The sequence below is a fragment of the Lycium barbarum genome, chromosome 5, assembly GCF_019175385.1.
Source record: "Lycium barbarum isolate Lr01 chromosome 5, ASM1917538v2, whole genome shotgun sequence".
NCBI classification, from domain to species: domain Eukaryota; kingdom Viridiplantae; phylum Streptophyta; class Magnoliopsida; order Solanales; family Solanaceae; genus Lycium; species Lycium barbarum.
In genome coordinates this window covers 3,931,941-3,950,692 of record NC_083341.1, presented here as the reverse complement: position 1 = coordinate 3,950,692, position 18,752 = coordinate 3,931,941, and the positions used below count along the sequence as shown (strand labels likewise).

The 18,752-nt window shown below is 33.3% G+C and overlaps 1 protein-coding gene across 2 annotated transcripts; it reads left to right on the top strand.

Annotated features, from left to right (window-relative positions):
* Positions 1 to 13,321: 13,321 nt before the first annotated feature.
* Positions 13,322 to 18,242, top strand: LOC132640193 (ankyrin repeat-containing protein At5g02620-like). Of its 2 annotated transcripts, XM_060356676.1 has the most exons (5): positions 13,322 to 13,916; positions 15,205 to 15,354; positions 15,712 to 15,747; positions 16,117 to 16,679; positions 17,352 to 18,242. In XM_060356676.1, exons 1-5 carry the CDS (start codon positions 13,379 to 13,381, stop codon positions 17,976 to 17,978), a joined length of 1,914 nt encoding a protein of 637 aa, XP_060212659.1. In that variant the 5' UTR covers positions 13,322 to 13,378; the 3' UTR covers positions 17,979 to 18,242. The 2 variants fall into 2 exon arrangements, with proteins under 2 accessions (XP_060212659.1, XP_060212660.1); XM_060356677.1 differs by lacking the exon at positions 15,712 to 15,747.
* The last annotated feature ends 510 nt before the right edge of the window (positions 18,243 to 18,752 follow it).

Sequence of the window (18,752 nt, the reverse complement as noted above, 5' to 3'; positions counted from 1 at the left end):
CTGAATCAAGTTGTAGTGTGTTGTTACATGGGAATATTTGTGTTGTGATTTTAGTTGGGGATTTATTCTTTGGAATTTACAGGGGGATTTGAATATCTAGGGAATTATTTGGGTATATTATAGATGTGGATTTAGCCAAGAATTTATTACCCAAAAATTTACCTTGGAATTTACCTGGGATTTATATTGTGAGTTTGTAGCTGGGAATTTTTTCTGGGGCTTTTATTAGCTGGAGAATTATTTAGAGAATTTTATTCTTGTGAATTTATCTCGGTATTTATTTCATGAGAATTTACATTAAATCTATATTACACGGAGACATATTTAGGAATTTTGTGAGATATTTCCCTTGCAATTTGTTTACCTAGAGGTTTATATGCGGATTTTGTAACTTGAGATTTTTTGCATACTAATTTATATTAATATTTATATATTATTTTGAATTATTTTACCTCATTTAATTTTAAATAAATAGTGACAAAACTAATAGTTAGGAAATATTTGTTTTGTGAATTTCCATGTTTGTGGATTTACCTGGAAATTGTGATTGAAAGCAATAATTTTAAGAAAATATTAATAAGATATCATATTTAATTAATTTAATTATTTATGGAAATATTTTGTATATTTATCAATTTATTTAAATTTAAATGTAGTTAAAATTTTATCTCAGATAAAAGTTAAGAATCTGATATTATTTTGGATTGAATATTGCAAATCATACATAATGATATTTCTAGTTAGTAATTCAATAACAAAATACTTTTCATAAATCTAATTATTCTTGAGCTAATAACATTAGAAATGCACTAGATTTTTTATATTGAATAATTTAACTATATTTTTAAGTAAATAAAATATTTAATTACATTTATATGATTGTAAGTTTTAAGTGGATCCTTCAATAGATAGATTTGTATTAAGCGGAAAAAATTTAAACATTCACTATATATCCTGATTGTATAGTATTATTTTATATTTATATGCATTGAAAATAATTTAATTTAATTATAGGAAATTACATAAATCTATTTATTTGTAAATATTTCAAGTGAGACATAATTTTTTAAAAATCAAATGTTTGCACCTCCTATACTAATTTGAATCCTACACTTAAATCCTCCTATAGGGTATACTGGTTGCTAAGTATATTAAAATATAATTATAAAAGTAAGTACCACAAATTACTTATTAAGAGATATACCATCAATTAGCAATGACTTTCTTGCACTTTAAACATGTAAGTTATTCGCAACTTTTATCCCATTATAGTATTTTATAATATAATTTTGTTTTTAATTTATATTTTTATTCTCCGTTGTAAGGTTATCTTAAATTTACTTAGTTAGATGAAGTATCATTCATGTACGATTTTTATTATATAAGAGGTTTCAATATTTTTAGAAAAATAGGAAGAACATCATTATATTTAAGAGTTTCAAGCGATAAAATATTTTTGCCAAATATGTAAAAAATCTAGTCATATTATTAAAAACAATTGTGCTTATTTCTTATTTAAGAGTTTCAAAGATACATATTCTTAAAAATATTATTTTTTTAATCAATATATAAGAATTTTCAACTAAAATACTTATATTTTTTTCTAAATTTCATAAAAAAATAAATACTACAATTTAAGTTTATTTGATTTGATATACTTAATTACGTATACGACTCACGGTGAAAACATAAGATTTTCGTATTATATGATGTGTAAATGTTTAAAATACATAAGTTGTACTCGAATCTAAATCATAATATAGGAGTGTTCAATGCAATTAACCCGGAAAGAATTAGAGAGAAATGCTTATTTATATATTTGGTATAGCAGATGGAAGAGAGTTGTTGTAAGGCATGTGGTTTCTCTTGGTACCAAATCGGACCGAAACAAGAAACATTTGGCTTTTATAACGAATAAGGAGGAGGTGGGCGAATAGTAGCCGTGGGATCTTCCCGAAGTCAAATTATGATGCCAACTATCAAGGTGTAAATCTCAAGGACCTTGAGAATATTTGGCAACTTGTTTGATTTGGATGTGTTGGAAATTCAGAAAAATACAACAATCATAAGAGAACATTTTAACTGAGAGGAAGATGGCACACTAAATTAACAATTAAAAATACGGAAAAAGGCCAAAATTACCTCTGAACTTTGAAAAATAGTTTATTTATACCCTTCGTTATATTTTAGGGCCAATTATACCCTTACAGTTATACTATGGGGTCAATTATAACCTTATGGCTAACGGTTGCCACGTGGCATCATCCCAACCCTTCAAAATTATTTTACCCTCAAATAATTTTTTACCCACTAAAATAACTCAACAATTTTTTTCCAGCAAAAATAATACGAAATTATTTTTATTTTTTTTCTGGAAAAAGTATCGTATTATTTTTGCTGGGAAAAAAAATCGGGTCGGGTTGAGTTATTTTAGTGGGTAAAAAATTATTTGAGGGTAAAATAATTTTAAAGGGTTGGTATGATGCCACGTGGCAGCCGTTAGCCATAAGGGTATAATTGACCTCATAGTATAACTGTAAGGGTATAATTGGCCTCAAATCATGTATCAAGTGACACATCAAACTTGTTATATCCCGTATTTTTGAACGTCGGATTAATTGTAAGTTGAGGTGGGGCCCACACGTCAAGATTTTTTTTTTTGGAACATGTGACAAGTAATATGAATCACATATATAAAGTTAAACACAACTCATGAAGGACCCCTGGGCCAATTCAAAGTGGAAGCCCTCCAAACGAATATTTTTAAGAAAACGTTTTCGGGTGACCTAACTTTTAGGGGCAAAAATGGTATTATAAGTTTGGAATTTGGAAAAATACCAAGAAATAAAAGTTGTATATAATTGAATTAGCTTTCCAACCATAGGTCTTGGGTTCCCAGGTGACGTCGGTACAAGAATATATGACCATTTTAAGGTCGAACGGTCAGTGGGCTAGGCTCAACTCGGGACCAACCGGGTAGGCCCAAAAAAAAAATTAAAATGAGGCCCAAAGTGTAGGGGGTGTCCGGCCAAGCCTTGTCCCAAGCCCCCAATATGAATTAGTCATGTGATTTATCATGTGACTAATTAATATAAAGAGGGATCATTATATGTGTATTTCACTAGAACATTCAAGACCAAAAATAAAACAAGAGAAAGAGAGCATGAGAAAAGAGAGGGGTTCGGCCTGTGAGGACCCCACACCCCTTACGATGTGATGACCCCCAGTGCCAGCCCCTTGTCAACTGGTCACCCATGCATGCTTGACATAACATGACATACTCAGGTATTGTGGCAGTGAAATCACACATAGTTCGCTACGCGCTGCAGCACTTCGAACCCGTGACCTCAGGCCTTTTGTTCTCCAGAAGGAGACGACTCTCACCAATTGAGCTGCAATTGTGAGGACCCCACACCCCTTGCGATGTGATGACCCCCAGTGCCAGCCCCTTACAACTGGACACCATGACTTGTCATGGTGTCCAGTTGTAAGGGGCTGGCACAAGGGTTCACAGTATGACCAAGGCCCAGCTGTGGGTCCTCACACGGCCCCCCCTTAAAAAAAAGGAAAATTTTTGAGCTCAAATCTTTAGTCCAAAAATCCACTCCTTGTTGAATTAATACTAAGCTCAAGGTCCTCTTCTATGTGATACCAATTTGGAAGCAAAAGAGTGCTTCTTTTTCAAAGAAGAGAATTTGAAAAAAGGTAATAATTCTACTCTTTTAGCTTTGAAGAATTATATATATATGTTGTAGTATATGGGAGTGAATGTAAAGCATGAGAATTTTGTGTTATGGATATATATGTGTGTGGACGAAAATGGTGGTGGATGGAGGGGAATGAACAATTTTGATTTATTGTGTTAATTGTGTTGTAATGGCCTTTTGAATGCAAAAGGAAGAATTTTAGTTCAAGTTAGTATGCAAAATTTGTTGTTGAGTTGTTGTCGGAAAGTATATGATTTCATTATAAATTATGTAATTGAGGAAATGAAGTTGTAAGATGCAAATGGTGAATGTTGTAAGTGAAATGGGAAGATAAAAATGTGTTGTGAAAGTTCATGTTGAAAAATTGGAGGTTTTGGGTGGATTATGGTTTGGTGGAACTTTAGTATATTTTGTAGAATAATGTGGAATTCTTTCAAATCGTATTTGAATGGCCTTGAATTAGTGAATGAATATGAAAACGTCGATATTAGTTTGAAAATGTGAAGTTGGAATGGAAGTGTTGCATTATGTAGAAAAGAAGAATAAATATGTTGAATGTGTTTTGTGATGATTGTCGATGTTGTTGGTATTGTTGGGTTATTGTTGTTGATATATTATGGCCGATTTAACTCTCGGGGACGTTGAATTTAAAGGGGAAATGCTGCCGAAATTTCGGTAGATAATATGAATTTAAGATTGGAATTCTAAAAGCTTATAACTTACATTTGGTAACTATGATCAATTGTAGATTTTGGACGAAACGGGGATTGAGTTTGAACGAGCGTAAGAAGTGAAAAAGGTATGTAAAGCTATTCCTTTCCTTCTTTTGGCATGTCCTAGGTATACTAGGTTGAGATTTGAGCCTCGGGGACAATTCTGTTCATAGAAATCCGAGTTTGATTTTTGGTACTATTCATTCAATGCAATTGAACTATAAATGGTACGTTTTGTTGGAAAAATGATTAAGCATTCGTAACTTTCACAAATGTAATCTGATCGCTCTGAAACCTTTATGGATGACTCCATAGAGTCTAATGTTCATGATTCATGTCTGCCACCTCGCCTTGACCCGAGGTGGGCCCACTATTCCCGACTTCTCCCCTATTGTTCTGTTTGACTCATTTCCGTACGATAAGTTAAGGAAACTTTTGGTTATCGTTTCAATTACTAATAATAGTTGTTTTGACTATTTCGAGTTTGTTATGATTCATATGCCTTCTCTAACACAAGTATCCCGCTACGAGTATTCTGACATACGTAAGTATTTCGACATGAATATTTTGACATAAGTATTTTGATATGAATAATTAGACATGAGTATTTTTGATACGAGTATTCCGATATAAGCATTCTGACAAAAGTACGCTATGTGAGAAATTCATTATGAATATTCTGACAATATGTCCGATCATTTCATTGAGTCTTGATGATGTGCATTTGGTTTCTCACTACTCTGCTCGTGCATATGCTATGATTTACTTCGCCGAGTCCCGGGCTGGTTTATATCGTGCGCGCGGTTCCCGAGTTCCTCGCTCGAGGGCCGGGTACCGTATATGAATTCCGAAGTTAGATGTGTTTTGGAGTTAGATGTGTTCTGGTTCGCTGAACCACATATGATCTGTTATTATGATATGATAATATGATTTGTGTGTCGGAGATTTTAGAGCAATACTTCTGGAGTTAGATGTGTGTGGCGCCGAGGGCAGGGCGGCGCCACGTTTTCCCCGGGTCCCGCAAAGGGCCGGATACCGTTCTTGGCATGCATGGTCTATAGTTCCAGTAAGTTGTTTGGTTACTTTGCACTTCGTGCTACGTTCTGTACCTGTGTACTGTACTTTATTTCTGTTTATGATTTTATTCACAGTATTATATGCTTTACATACTCAATACAAATTACGTACTGACCCCCTGTTCTTCGGGGGCTACGTTACATGCCCGCAGGTACAGACGATCGTTTTGGTGTTCCGCCAGCATAGGACATCTTTCCAGCGGTTACAGGATGGGAATGTCATGTCCGACCACCGCTAGGCTCGTCATCCTCACATCCCAACTCTGGACCTGCTGCTGCATATAGAGTCGCCATGCATAATCGACGCCCACACGCTCGTCCCTCGCATAGTGGTCATGCTCCCAAACCGTAGCCGCGGGTATATTTTGTACATACCCAAACTGCCGTAACACGCGGTCGGGCTCGTGCTACTCAATGATATCCATATGTATCAATGGAAACCGCGACATCCACATGTGCTGACCAGCCCTACAAAACGCTGACAGCTCATCCAAAATATGATCATACGGCGTCCATATAAAAGCCTGTAAAAAGAATCGAACTAGTTAACAATAAAAGACTAAAATAGTAGCTATGTGGTCTAGCGTGTGGATCCAAAATATAAACATACTGTCTGCACATTCATGCGGTCTAGATGATCCCTAAACGGCAGAAGGCTGTGATGCATCTCCGCACATCGGCGTACGCCTCGCAACCATCTCCGCACGTATGGCATCGACACAATAAGATAGTGAGCGGGAGGGTGAGCTGGTATGGGCTGAAAAGGTCTCAACCTAGTCCACACCCATATCTGATATAGTCATTTCAAAAATATTTTATCAGTTGTTGTTTTAAAAAAATAGGAAAATACCCCTAAATTCATGGACCATTTGGACATGAATTTTATTTCTTCTTCGTTTTTTTTTTTTTTTTGAAAAATATTTTTTGGTTACATATTCAGAAAGATACATATTAGAATTATTTTTGGTTAGGTTTTCAAGTGGGTTTTTCCCCATTCACAAAACTTCTATTATCTCTTTTCAAGTGAAATGCATGTTCAAACACAATTTTCAAATTCTCCTATTTTTCAACTTCAACATCAAATACTACTTTTTCAAATATCACTCAGTTCATGTCCAAATACCTATTAAGTTTATAACCCTTGTCTCCAGTGACTAGCATGTGTAGGGCACCAAGGCTTAGTACCGATAGCGGATGCAAACCTACTTCATGCTTGAAAAAGCATATTGTCTGACCCTGATCCAGCGGCAAATTCAAGATTAAAAAATAGTGGAACCAGGATGGATGTGATATGATTATATGCATACATTTAACGTTTTTTGGATATGTATATGTGCTCGAGCTGAAAGCAATGAGTTGCGTTTAATCTACAAAATCTTTCCTAAGCCCTATTCAATTTCTTTGAAGGATGCCTCATGGTTTCATCTCTCAGATCAAATTTGTGTAAATTAATATAAATTTATTGTTTTAAGTTTGATGCGATCCCTTCTTCAGAATAGTTAGTATTTCAAAACTTTTAAGATTGTTTGCTTATCTATCCGTAAAATTTGGCGTTTCCTTCTTAGAAAAGCTTCAACCTTTTTGAATTTATGCTTTCCTTTGCATAGACGTTTTAAAGATATATATGGATCTGATGCCACCATAATCTCTCAAGGGTCCCTATCGCATTTTAGCGTTTGCTCGTCATTTAGGCCCATCTGTGAGGTTTCTGGTCATTGCAGTCACCTCCGGGGTTATTCACATGTTGGTATCACTTCAACAATATATTGAGTAATGGATTGATTTGCATGAATATATTCCATTGATTTGCACCAAATATGTTGATAAATGAGTCTAGCTGAATCAAGCTGTAGTGTGTTGTTACATGGGAATATTTGTGTTGCGATTTTAGTTGGGGATTTATTCTTGGAAATTTATAGGGGGATTTGCATATCTAGGGAATTATTTGGGGATATTATAGATGTGGATTTATCCGGGAATTTATTCCCCAAAAATTTACCTAGGAATTTACCTGGGATTTATATTGTGAGTTTGTAGCTGGGATTTTTTTTTTGGAAATTTACTTGGGGCTTTTATTATCTGGAGAATTACTTAGAGAATTTTATTCTTGTTAATTTATCTCGGTATTTATTTTATGAGAATTTACATTAAATCTATAGTACATGGAGACATATTTAGGAATTTTGTGGGATATTTCCCTAGCAATTTGTTTACCTAGAGGTTTATATGTGGATTTTGTAACTTCAGATTTTTTGCATACTAATTTATATTAATATTTATATATTATTTTACCTCATTTAATTTTGAAAAAAGAGTGACAAAACTAATAGTTAGGAAATATTTGTTTTGTGAATTTCCATTTCTGTGGATTTACCTGGAAATTGTGTTATTGTGATTAAAAGCAATAATTTTAAGAAAATATTAATAAGATCATCATATTTAATTAATTTAATTATTTATGGAAATATTTTGTATATTTATCAATTTATTAAATTTAAATGTAGTTAAAATTTTATCTCAGATAAAAGTTAAGAATCTGATATTATTTTGGATTGAATATTGCAAATCATACATAATGATATTTCTAGTTAGTAATTCAATAACCAAATAATTTTCATAAATCTAATTATTCTTGAGCTAATAACATTAGAAATGTACTAAATTGTTTATATTGAATAATTTAACTATATTTTTAAGTAAATAAAATATTTAATTACATTTATATGATTGTAAATTTTAAGTGGATCCTTCAATAGATAGATTTGTATTAAGCGGAAAAAATTTAAACATTCACTATATATCTTGATTGTATAGTATTATTTTATATTTACATGCATTGAAACTAATTTAATTTAATTATAGGAAATTACATAAATCTATTTATGTGTAAATATTTCAAGTGAGACATAATTTTTTAAAAATCAAATGTTTGCACCTGCTATACTAATTTGAATCCTACACTTAAATCCTCCTATAAGGTATACTGGTTGCTAAGTATATTAAAATATAATTATAAAAAGTAAGTACCACAAATTACTTATTAAGAGATATACCATCAATTAGCAATGACTTTCTTGCACTTTAAACATGTAAGTTATTCATAATTTTTATTCCATTATAGTATTTTATAATATAATTTTGTTTTTAGTTTATATATCTTTATTTTTCGTTGTAAGGTTATCTTAAATTTACTTAGTTAGATGAAGCATCATGCATGTATGATTTCTATTATATAAGAGGTTTAATATTTTAGAAAAATAGGAAGAACATCATTATATTTAAGAGTTTCAAGCGATAAAATATTTTGCCAAATATGTAAAAAATCTAGTCATATTATTAAAAAAAATTGTGCTTATTTCTTATTTTAGCCAAATATGTAATTCACACTTTTTCTGGTAGCATGTGTAGGGCACCAAGGCTTAGCACCTATAGCGAATGCAAACCTACTTTATGGCTGAAAAAGCATGCTCCCTGACCCTTGATCCAGAGGCAAATTCAAGATTAAAAATTAGTGAAACCAGGATGAATGTGATTATTATAGGCATACATTTTAACTTTTTTTTTCCGGATATGTATATATCATTTGAGCTGAATGCAATGAGTTCCGTTTAATCTACAAAACCCTTACTAAGCCCTATTCAATTTCTTTGAATGATGCCTCATGGTTTCATCTCTAAGATCAAATTTGTGAAAATTAATAGAAATTTATAGTTTTAAGTTTGATGTGATCCCTTCTTCAGAATCGTTAGTATTTCAAAACTTTTAAGATTGTTTGCTTATCTATCCGTAAAATTTGACGTTCCCTTCTTAGAAAAGCTTCAACCTTTTTGAATTTATGCTTTCCTTGGTATAGAAGTTTCAAAGACATATATGGCTCTGATGCCACCACAATCTCTCAAGGATCCCTATCGCATTTCAGCGTTTGCTCGTCATTTAGGCCCATCTGTGAGGTTTCTGGTCATTGCAGTCACCTCCGGGGTTATTCACATGTTGGTATCACTTCAACAATATATTGCGTAATGGATTGATTTGCATGAATATATTCCATTGATTTGCACCAAATATGTTGATAAATGAGTCTAGCTGAATCAAGTTGTAGTGTGTTGTTACATGGGAATATTTGTGTTGTGATTTTAGTTGGGGATTTATTCTTTGGAATTTACAGGGGGATTTGAATATCTAGGGAATTATTTGGGTATATTATAGATGTGGATTTAGCCAAGAATTTATTACCCAAAAATTTACCTTGGAATTTACCTGGGATTTATATTGTGAGTTTGTAGCTGGGAATTTTTTCTGGGGCTTTTATTAGCTGGAGAATTATTTAGAGAATTTTATTCTTGTGAATTTATCTCGGTATTTATTTCATGAGAATTTACATTAAATCTATATTACACGGAGACATATTTAGGAATTTTGTGAGATATTTCCCTTGCAATTTGTTTACCTAGAGGTTTATATGCGGATTTTGTAACTTGAGATTTTTTGCATACTAATTTATATTAATATTTATATATTATTTTGAATTATTTTACCTCATTTAATTTTAAATAAATAGTGACAAAACTAATAGTTAGGAAATATTTGTTTTGTGAATTTCCATGTTTGTGGATTTACCTGGAAATTGTGATTGAAAGCAATAATTTTAAGAAAATATTAATAAGATATCATATTTAATTAATTTAATTATTTATGGAAATATTTTGTATATTTATCAATTTATTTAAATTTAAATGTAGTTAAAATTTTATCTCAGATAAAAGTTAAGAATCTGATATTATTTTGGATTGAATATTGCAAATCATACATAATGATATTTCTAGTTAGTAATTCAATAACAAAATACTTTTCATAAATCTAATTATTCTTGAGCTAATAACATTAGAAATGCACTAGATTTTTTATATTGAATAATTTAACTATATTTTTAAGTAAATAAAATATTTAATTACATTTATATGATTGTAAGTTTTAAGTGGATCCTTCAATAGATAGATTTGTATTAAGCGGAAAAAATTTAAACATTCACTATATATCCTGATTGTATAGTATTATTTTATATTTATATGCATTGAAAATAATTTAATTTAATTATAGGAAATTACATAAATCTATTTATTTGTAAATATTTCAAGTGAGACATAATTTTTTAAAAATCAAATGTTTGCACCTCCTATACTAATTTGAATCCTACACTTAAATCCTCCTATAGGGTATACTGGTTGCTAAGTATATTAAAATATAATTATAAAAGTAAGTACCACAAATTACTTATTAAGAGATATACCATCAATTAGCAATGACTTTCTTGCACTTTAAACATGTAAGTTATTCGCAACTTTTATCCCATTATAGTATTTTATAATATAATTTTGTTTTTAATTTATATTTTTATTCTCCGTTGTAAGGTTATCTTAAATTTACTTAGTTAGATGAAGTATCATTCATGTACGATTTTTATTATATAAGAGGTTTCAATATTTTTAGAAAAATAGGAAGAACATCATTATATTTAAGAGTTTCAAGCGATAAAATATTTTTGCCAAATATGTAAAAAATCTAGTCATATTATTAAAAACAATTGTGCTTATTTCTTATTTAAGAGTTTCAAAGATACATATTCTTAAAAATATTATTTTTTTAATCAATATATAAGAATTTTCAACTAAAATACTTATATTTTTTTCTAAATTTCATAAAAAAATAAATACTACAATTTAAGTTTATTTGATTTGATATACTTAATTACGTATACGACTCACGGTGAAAACATAAGATTTTCGTATTATATGATGTGTAAATGTTTAAAATACATAAGTTGTACTCGAATCTAAATCATAATATAGGAGTGTTCAATGCAATTAACCCGGAAAGAATTAGAGAGAAATGCTTATTTATATATTTGGTATAGCAGATGGAAGAGAGTTGTTGTAAGGCATGTGGTTTCTCTTGGTACCAAATCGGACCGAAACAAGAAACATTTGGCTTTTATAACGAATAAGGAGGAGGTGGGCGAATAGTAGCCGTGGGATCTTCCCGAAGTCAAATTATGATGCCAACTATCAAGGTGTAAATCTCAAGGACCTTGAGAATATTTGGCAACTTGTTTGATTTGGATGTGTTGGAAATTCAGAAAAATACAACAATCATAAGAGAACATTTTAACTGAGAGGAAGATGGCACACTAAATTAACAATTAAAAATACGGAAAAAGGCCAAAATTACCTCTGAACTTTGAAAAATAGTTTATTTATACCCTTCGTTATATTTTAGGGCCAATTATACCCTTACAGTTATACTATGGGGTCAATTATAACCTTATGGCTAACGGTTGCCACGTGGCATCATCCCAACCCTTCAAAATTATTTTACCCTCAAATAATTTTTTACCCACTAAAATAACTCAACAATTTTTTTCCAGCAAAAATAATACGAAATTATTTTTATTTTTTTTCTGGAAAAAGTATCGTATTATTTTTGCTGGGAAAAAAAATCGGGTCGGGTTGAGTTATTTTAGTGGGTAAAAAATTATTTGAGGGTAAAATAATTTTAAAGGGTTGGTATGATGCCACGTGGCAGCCGTTAGCCATAAGGGTATAATTGACCTCATAGTATAACTGTAAGGGTATAATTGGCCCTAAAGTATAACGAAGGGTATAAATGAACTATTTTTCAAAGTTCAGGGATAATTTGACCTTTTTCCGTTAAAAATATAGCTAATCTAATCTTCTTTGTGAAAGAAATTTCTCACGGATTACCGGCATTTTTTTAAGGCGGACTTGCGGAAAAATCCGCAAGAAGATTCCTTCGTTCACGATCTTTTTTCTATTTTATTTGCAAACTATTAGTGTTTTTCACAAGAAAATTTGCAAGTAACTTAACTGTAGATTTAAAATCCCTAGGTAATTTAAAATTCCGCAGGTAATTACCCACGAAGGTTTTTACTTAGAATGTGTTTTTTTTTTGTAAGAAAATCCGCAGTAAACTACATTACCTGTGAATTTTTTAGTATAATCCTCATGTAATTCACGCTTTTTCTAGTAGCATGTGTAAGGCACCAAGGCTTAGCACCAATAGCGGATGCAAACCTACTTCATGGCTGAAAAAGCATGCTCCCTGACCCTTGATCCAGAGGCAAATTCAAGATTAAAAATTAGTGGAACCAGGATGAATGTGATTATTATATGCATACATTTTAACTTTTTTTTTCCGGATATGTATACGTCATTCGAGCTGAAAGCAATGAGTTCCGTTTAATCTACAAAACCCTTCCTAAGCCCTATTCAATTTCTTTGAATGATGCCTCATGGTTTCATCTCTAAGATCAAATTTGTGAAAATTAATAGAAATTTATTGATTTAAGTTTGATGCGATTCCTTCTTCAGAATCGTTAGTATTTCGAAACTTTTAAGATTGCTTGCTTATCTATCTGTAAAATTTGGTGTTTCCTTCTTAGAAAAGCTTCAACCTTTTTGAATTTTTTCTTTCCTTTGCATTGATGTTTCAAAGACATATATGGCTCTGATGCCACCACGTTATCTCAAGGTTCCCTATCGCATTTTAGTGTTTGCTCGTCGTTTAGGCCCATCTGTGAGGTTTTTGGTCATTGCAGTCACCTCCGGAGTTCTTCACAAGTTGGTATCACTTCAACAATATATTGAGTAATGGATTGATTTGCATGAATATATTCCATTCATAATGTCCTAAAAAAGTTGAACCCGGTCTCCCTACCAAATAACTTTTTGGGATGCCAATTCTGTGTCACAATCAATATACATCATTTTGTGAAGGATCTCTATTATATATGTGACATGTCCTAGGAAATTTGGATGACTAAATCATACATCTTCTGTTCTTCAAGCATTCGAGCTGTTACTCTATAATGGAAATTTCAACTGAAGATAAAATAAAGCATAACATCAATAAGGAGCTTTACAGTGCATTGATGAAGCAAGAATCAAATAAAGTTATACAACTCTGTCAAAAACTCCAAGAGGGGCCATTGCATATATTAACCGTGCACGATGACACAGTTCTCCATGTGGCTGCCTACTCTAAACAAAAAGATTTGGTTCTCCGTTTACTTAAAGAGTTGGAAACGCGATTTCCTGAGTTTCCTCTAGATAGACTAAAGCATCGCAATGATACGGGGGATACCATTCTTCATGACATAGCCACTTTTGACAGATTAGATTCAGCTGCAAAGGTAATATTGGATAGAGCACCTGATTTACTTCGTATGCGCAATAAGGGTGGAGACACTGCTTTATTTCGTGCTGTTCGTTATGGGAAAGAAGTGATGTTTAAGTTTCTTGATGAACAAGTGAATCAACGTTTTGATGATCATGAGAGAGAGGCTTGTTATTATAATTATCGTAGAGCCACAATTCTTCATGCTGCTGTGCGCTCTCAGCACTTTGGTAAGTTTTAAAATCCCGCAGGACCTTCCCTTTTCTTTGATCAATGGGTTCTCAAACCTATTTTATCGTCCTAAGCAGGCAAGAGCTATATAGTCCGAGAGGGGTTTAATTACCCTTTTTCCAGAAATATAAGTTGTTGAATTCCATTGATATAACTTTTACTGTAGGAGCAAAGGCGCCACAAAAATTGCTTCAGGTAGCAGGTTTGAATCCCAAATGTGGAGTTCTTGAATTTTAGGGTGTGTTCGGAATGAAGGAAAATATTTTCCAATTTTCTCATGTTCGTTTGGTCAAAGTTTTTGGAAAACATTTTCTTTAGTAAAACAGGTTCATTAAAAATGGATAAAATGACTTTCTTAATCAAAGTAGGGAAAATAAGTCCACAAATGACATTTCACTAACTACCCTAACACCACCTAGCCACCAACCCCTAACAACTAGCACAACCCCACGCACCTCCACCACACCCCTAACCCCCCCCTCCCCGCACTCTACCACCCTCTATTTTTTTTTTGGTTTTCTACGACACCCCACACCACCCCCACACCCTACCACTCCCTCTAATTTTTTTTTTTAAAGTTTTGAAAAAAAATTCTTTTTTGATTTTCTATCCCCCTCCCCCCTTCCCCTCTCAAATTTTCTACTTCATATTTAATTTTGTAAAAATGGAAAGATTGTGTGGTTAAATTTGGTGTTGTGGGTGGGGGTGGGTGGTGGTGGGGTGGATGAGAAAAAAATTCTGATTTTTTGTAAAAGTTAAATAAAATATATGAAATAGAAAATTTGAAAAGGGGTGGGTGGGTGGGAGGAGAGCGGTGGCGTGGGGTTGGGGTGGGTGGTAGTGTGGGGTAGGGTGGGTGAAGATGAAGTGGTTGGAGGGTGGTGGTTGGGTGGGGGTGGGTGGGTGTGGGGATTGGTGTGGTATGGGGTGGTGGGGTTGAGGTGGGGTTAGTGGGGCATGAGTGGTATTTTTCGAAAAATGTTTTCTACCAACTAATCGAACATGAAAATAAGTAGAAATTAATTTATTTTCCAAGAACACATTTTCCTCCATACCGAACACACCCTTAATGAATCCTCCTTTTCGATTCTCGGCTTTATCACTGGTTTCTCCATTTTAGGACTTGTTGCTTCTTCTATATTGTAGGTCATGCCTTAACCTTGTTAAAAAATGGAGTAGGCTATCTGCTGGCATATCTTTTACGATTTTGCTTTCTTTTTTTTCTTCCTAACTGAGGCTTGGTTCAATTTGCTAGTGGTCAAATGCTGAGTTACTTTAATCTTACAGATTTGGCCCTGTTGATTGCTAAAAAGTATGATTATTTGGTCCATGAACGAGATGCAGATGGAATGACTGCTCTTCAACTTCTTGCATGCAACCGACAAGCATTTGGAAGTGCAGAGAATTATAGTTTTATCAAGAGATCCATTTACACTCGTACGATAAGTACTCTACTTGCTACACTGGCATAATCTAAATATTTACACAGCTAGGGATGATTTATACTGATGGAATACTTGAACTCCACCGAGTGGTTGAATTTTCGAGACATCATTGTTCTACTTTTTGTCTTAGATTGTATCAATGAATATAATGATGCACTCAACAGTAAGTTGTTTCCATATTTGGGATTACGTTTTGTCAGTTTCATTATCTGAATCGATCTAACAAGAATTTAGGTTAATTAGTAGACTCTACATGACTACATTGTTATGGTACTTGTGATATTTTAATACTACCATTTTCCTATGAAGAGGTGTCTTCCATGCTCTAACAATATTGTTAATTACTTAGGTCTTTCAACTGATCATAAGGCTACAGAGAGGGAAGGTACTACTCCATATACCCTATATATTTATTAACTTTAGAATATAGCCTTTTATGTTTCTTCTGAAATAACAAGACATTTATCATTCCAGTGGCGGATCTAGGGCAGGTTCAAATACACCATTGCTTTTTGCTAAAACATTTGTATCATATACAAAAAGAATTTAAACCGTTACATGTAATAAGATCATGCTCATTTTAAACCTACTGGCTAGAGATCATAGATTTGTCTCTAGCAATTATTTCACTGACACACGCTACTTCTTTCAGTCTATTTCATGTCTGCAAGAAGCACCTTATCAACATTACTCATCAAATCTTTTCTTTTTTCTTTTTTCCTTTCTTCTTTTTTCTTTTTTCTTTTTACTTCAGAAGCTCAAAAACGTTATAGAGTGCCTATGGTGGAGTCCATGCGTCAGCAAAAGCAGAGACATGAATCAGTTCTTGAACTTGCAAAGTTCTTGATAGCAAAGGATACTTCTTGGGAGCATTCAGAGTCTGAATTAAATAAGGCCGAACCTCGATATCACAAATATAGACTAATGTCAGATGTTTCAAAAGGCCAAGAAAAAGAGGATCAATGTGGTGTTGCACAAGAAGGACAAGCTGTTACAAAAGTGGCTGCGTCACCATTGATCCTAGCAACCAAATCAGGTTGCACGGAAATTGTGGAGGAAATATTGAAAACGTATCCTCAAGCTGTGGAATATATTGACAGTGAAGGTTGTAACATTTTGCACGTCGCTATCAAGTACCGCCAGATGCAAATCTTTGACATAGTTAAGAAAATGGATATGCCAATGAGGAGACTCAAGATAAAAATTACTCATAAGGGAAATTCCATATTGCACATGGTTGGTATAAAAGAGGACCCCGAAATTGCAGATATGAGAATCCCTGCTCATCTGTTGCAAGAGAATTTGCTCTTATTTGAGGTAAACTTAATACTTGATTCCCCTTTCAAAATGATGTCAAATGTCAAGGATTTTTAAGTCATTTAATTTAAGTTTATTATCATCTTAAAGTGTGTAAATAATCTCATTTGAAAACTTAATTTTCCACAGAGAACACTTCTCTTTATTTAACTTTCTTTATGCCTTTCATGTAGAGTAGATTCTTTTTTGCATGGGCTAAATCTTCTAATTCTTGAGTCCCACATCGGTGGGATGACGAGAAATTGATCTCTTTATATGGTCTTTGGCAATCCTCACCTCACGAGCCAAGTTTTGGGGTTGAGTTAGGTCGAAGATCTATTTTTTTATCACATTGTTTCCGATGTTGGGCCTCCCGTCTTATATTGGCCACACTCCAGATATCCAGTCCTGAGCGTCCAGGGTGTGAGAGTTCCACAATTGTGGGATAAGGGACTTTGGTCTATTTATATGGTCTTGAGAAATGCTCCCTTCACGATCTAGCTTTGAGGTTGAGTTAGGCTTAACATTCATTTCTTTATCACTAATCATAGGTGATACTGAGACTGACACCCAGGACATTCTGCTTGTGCTAATATCATATTGAATAGCATGAACTACCTTATTCATACACTTCTATTTCTTTAGTTATGTCTTAGCATGGTATATGACTTTGTAGTTTTACTGTCCCTGCAGCAAGTGAAAAAGGTCTGCTCAGATGATTTTTTCGAAATTATTAACAACGATGGAAAGACGGCAGAAGACTTATTCACTAAAGCAAATGCTGAACTTCGTTCAGAAGCAAAAGACTGGCTTAAACGCACTGCGGAGAACTGTACAATAGTTGCTGTGCTCATTGCAACAGTGGCTTTTGCAGCAGCCTATACTATTCCAGGTGGTCCAAGTCAAAGCACTGGTTATCCCGTCCTCATGGACCATCCATTCTTCGTGATTTTCACCATTGGAGATGTGCTCTCCATTACCTTTGCTTTGACCTCAATGATCACCTTTCTCTCAATTCTTACCTCTTCATTTATGATGCATGAATTCAGGCGGTCGCTTTCTAAGAAGTTAATTCTGGGGTTTACCCTATTGATTCTTTCTGTGTCGATGATAATGTTAGCATTCGCGTCGACTATAATCTTGATGATTCACTATAAGGAAAGGTGGACAAAAATTGCTTTATATTTCATGGCATTCCTACCTGTGAGAATCTTTGTCGTTTCATATTTTCCTCTGTATGTGTCATTATGGAAGAACTTCAACTACTCATTAAGGAAATTAGCCAGGGATATGCAATATTATTGTATCAGGAAGGCCTAGTGATTTCCCTTTGCCAAGCTCTTCCAGTCTCCATTAGTCTGAATCTACTAAATTTGGCATTTCCACATCCTATTTTTAGTAACAAAATATATGATAGTTGTTGTGTTTGATACATAAAGGGGCTTTAGTCCAACCAAGAATCTTCACAGTAGTCTTTGTATCCTTGAAATGTATTCTAGTAGTAGGGGTGTGTTCTCAATGAATGTATGTCTGTCAAGTTCTCTTCTTATTGAAGCTTATATGAGAGTTGTCAAGTTTAATATCTATGCCAAACTCACTTTGATTTGTCTTTCTTGGAACTTACTATGCTTTCTATGTGAGTTGCATTTCCTCTCTTCAAACAATCGAGGTTACATCTGCAATATTTGAGGCTCATAGTCCGAGAAATGAGCCCAAGGAAAAAGTAAGAAAAAATGTTACACTTGTGGAACGAATTGATAGGCTGCGATAATCAGGCCATGTGCACGAACAACCTTTTGTCAATTATGGAAAGTGAATGTAGTTCGGTTTAGTACGTGATTGTTTCACTCCTCACAATGCTTAATTCTCTCACCCTTACTTGGGAAAGGTCATAAATAAAAATTAGATTTTTCAATGCATCAATATATAAAAGAGCAATAGAACTTAATTACATTAAGGGGCATTGAATTGCCTAGCCAGGCGAACAGTTGAGACATGAAATTACAATAGCTAAAATGAAAGGATACATTTAACAAAAAGTAATAAACCATATATAGTTCAATACAACTTGCCCACAACAAAGATATATACAAT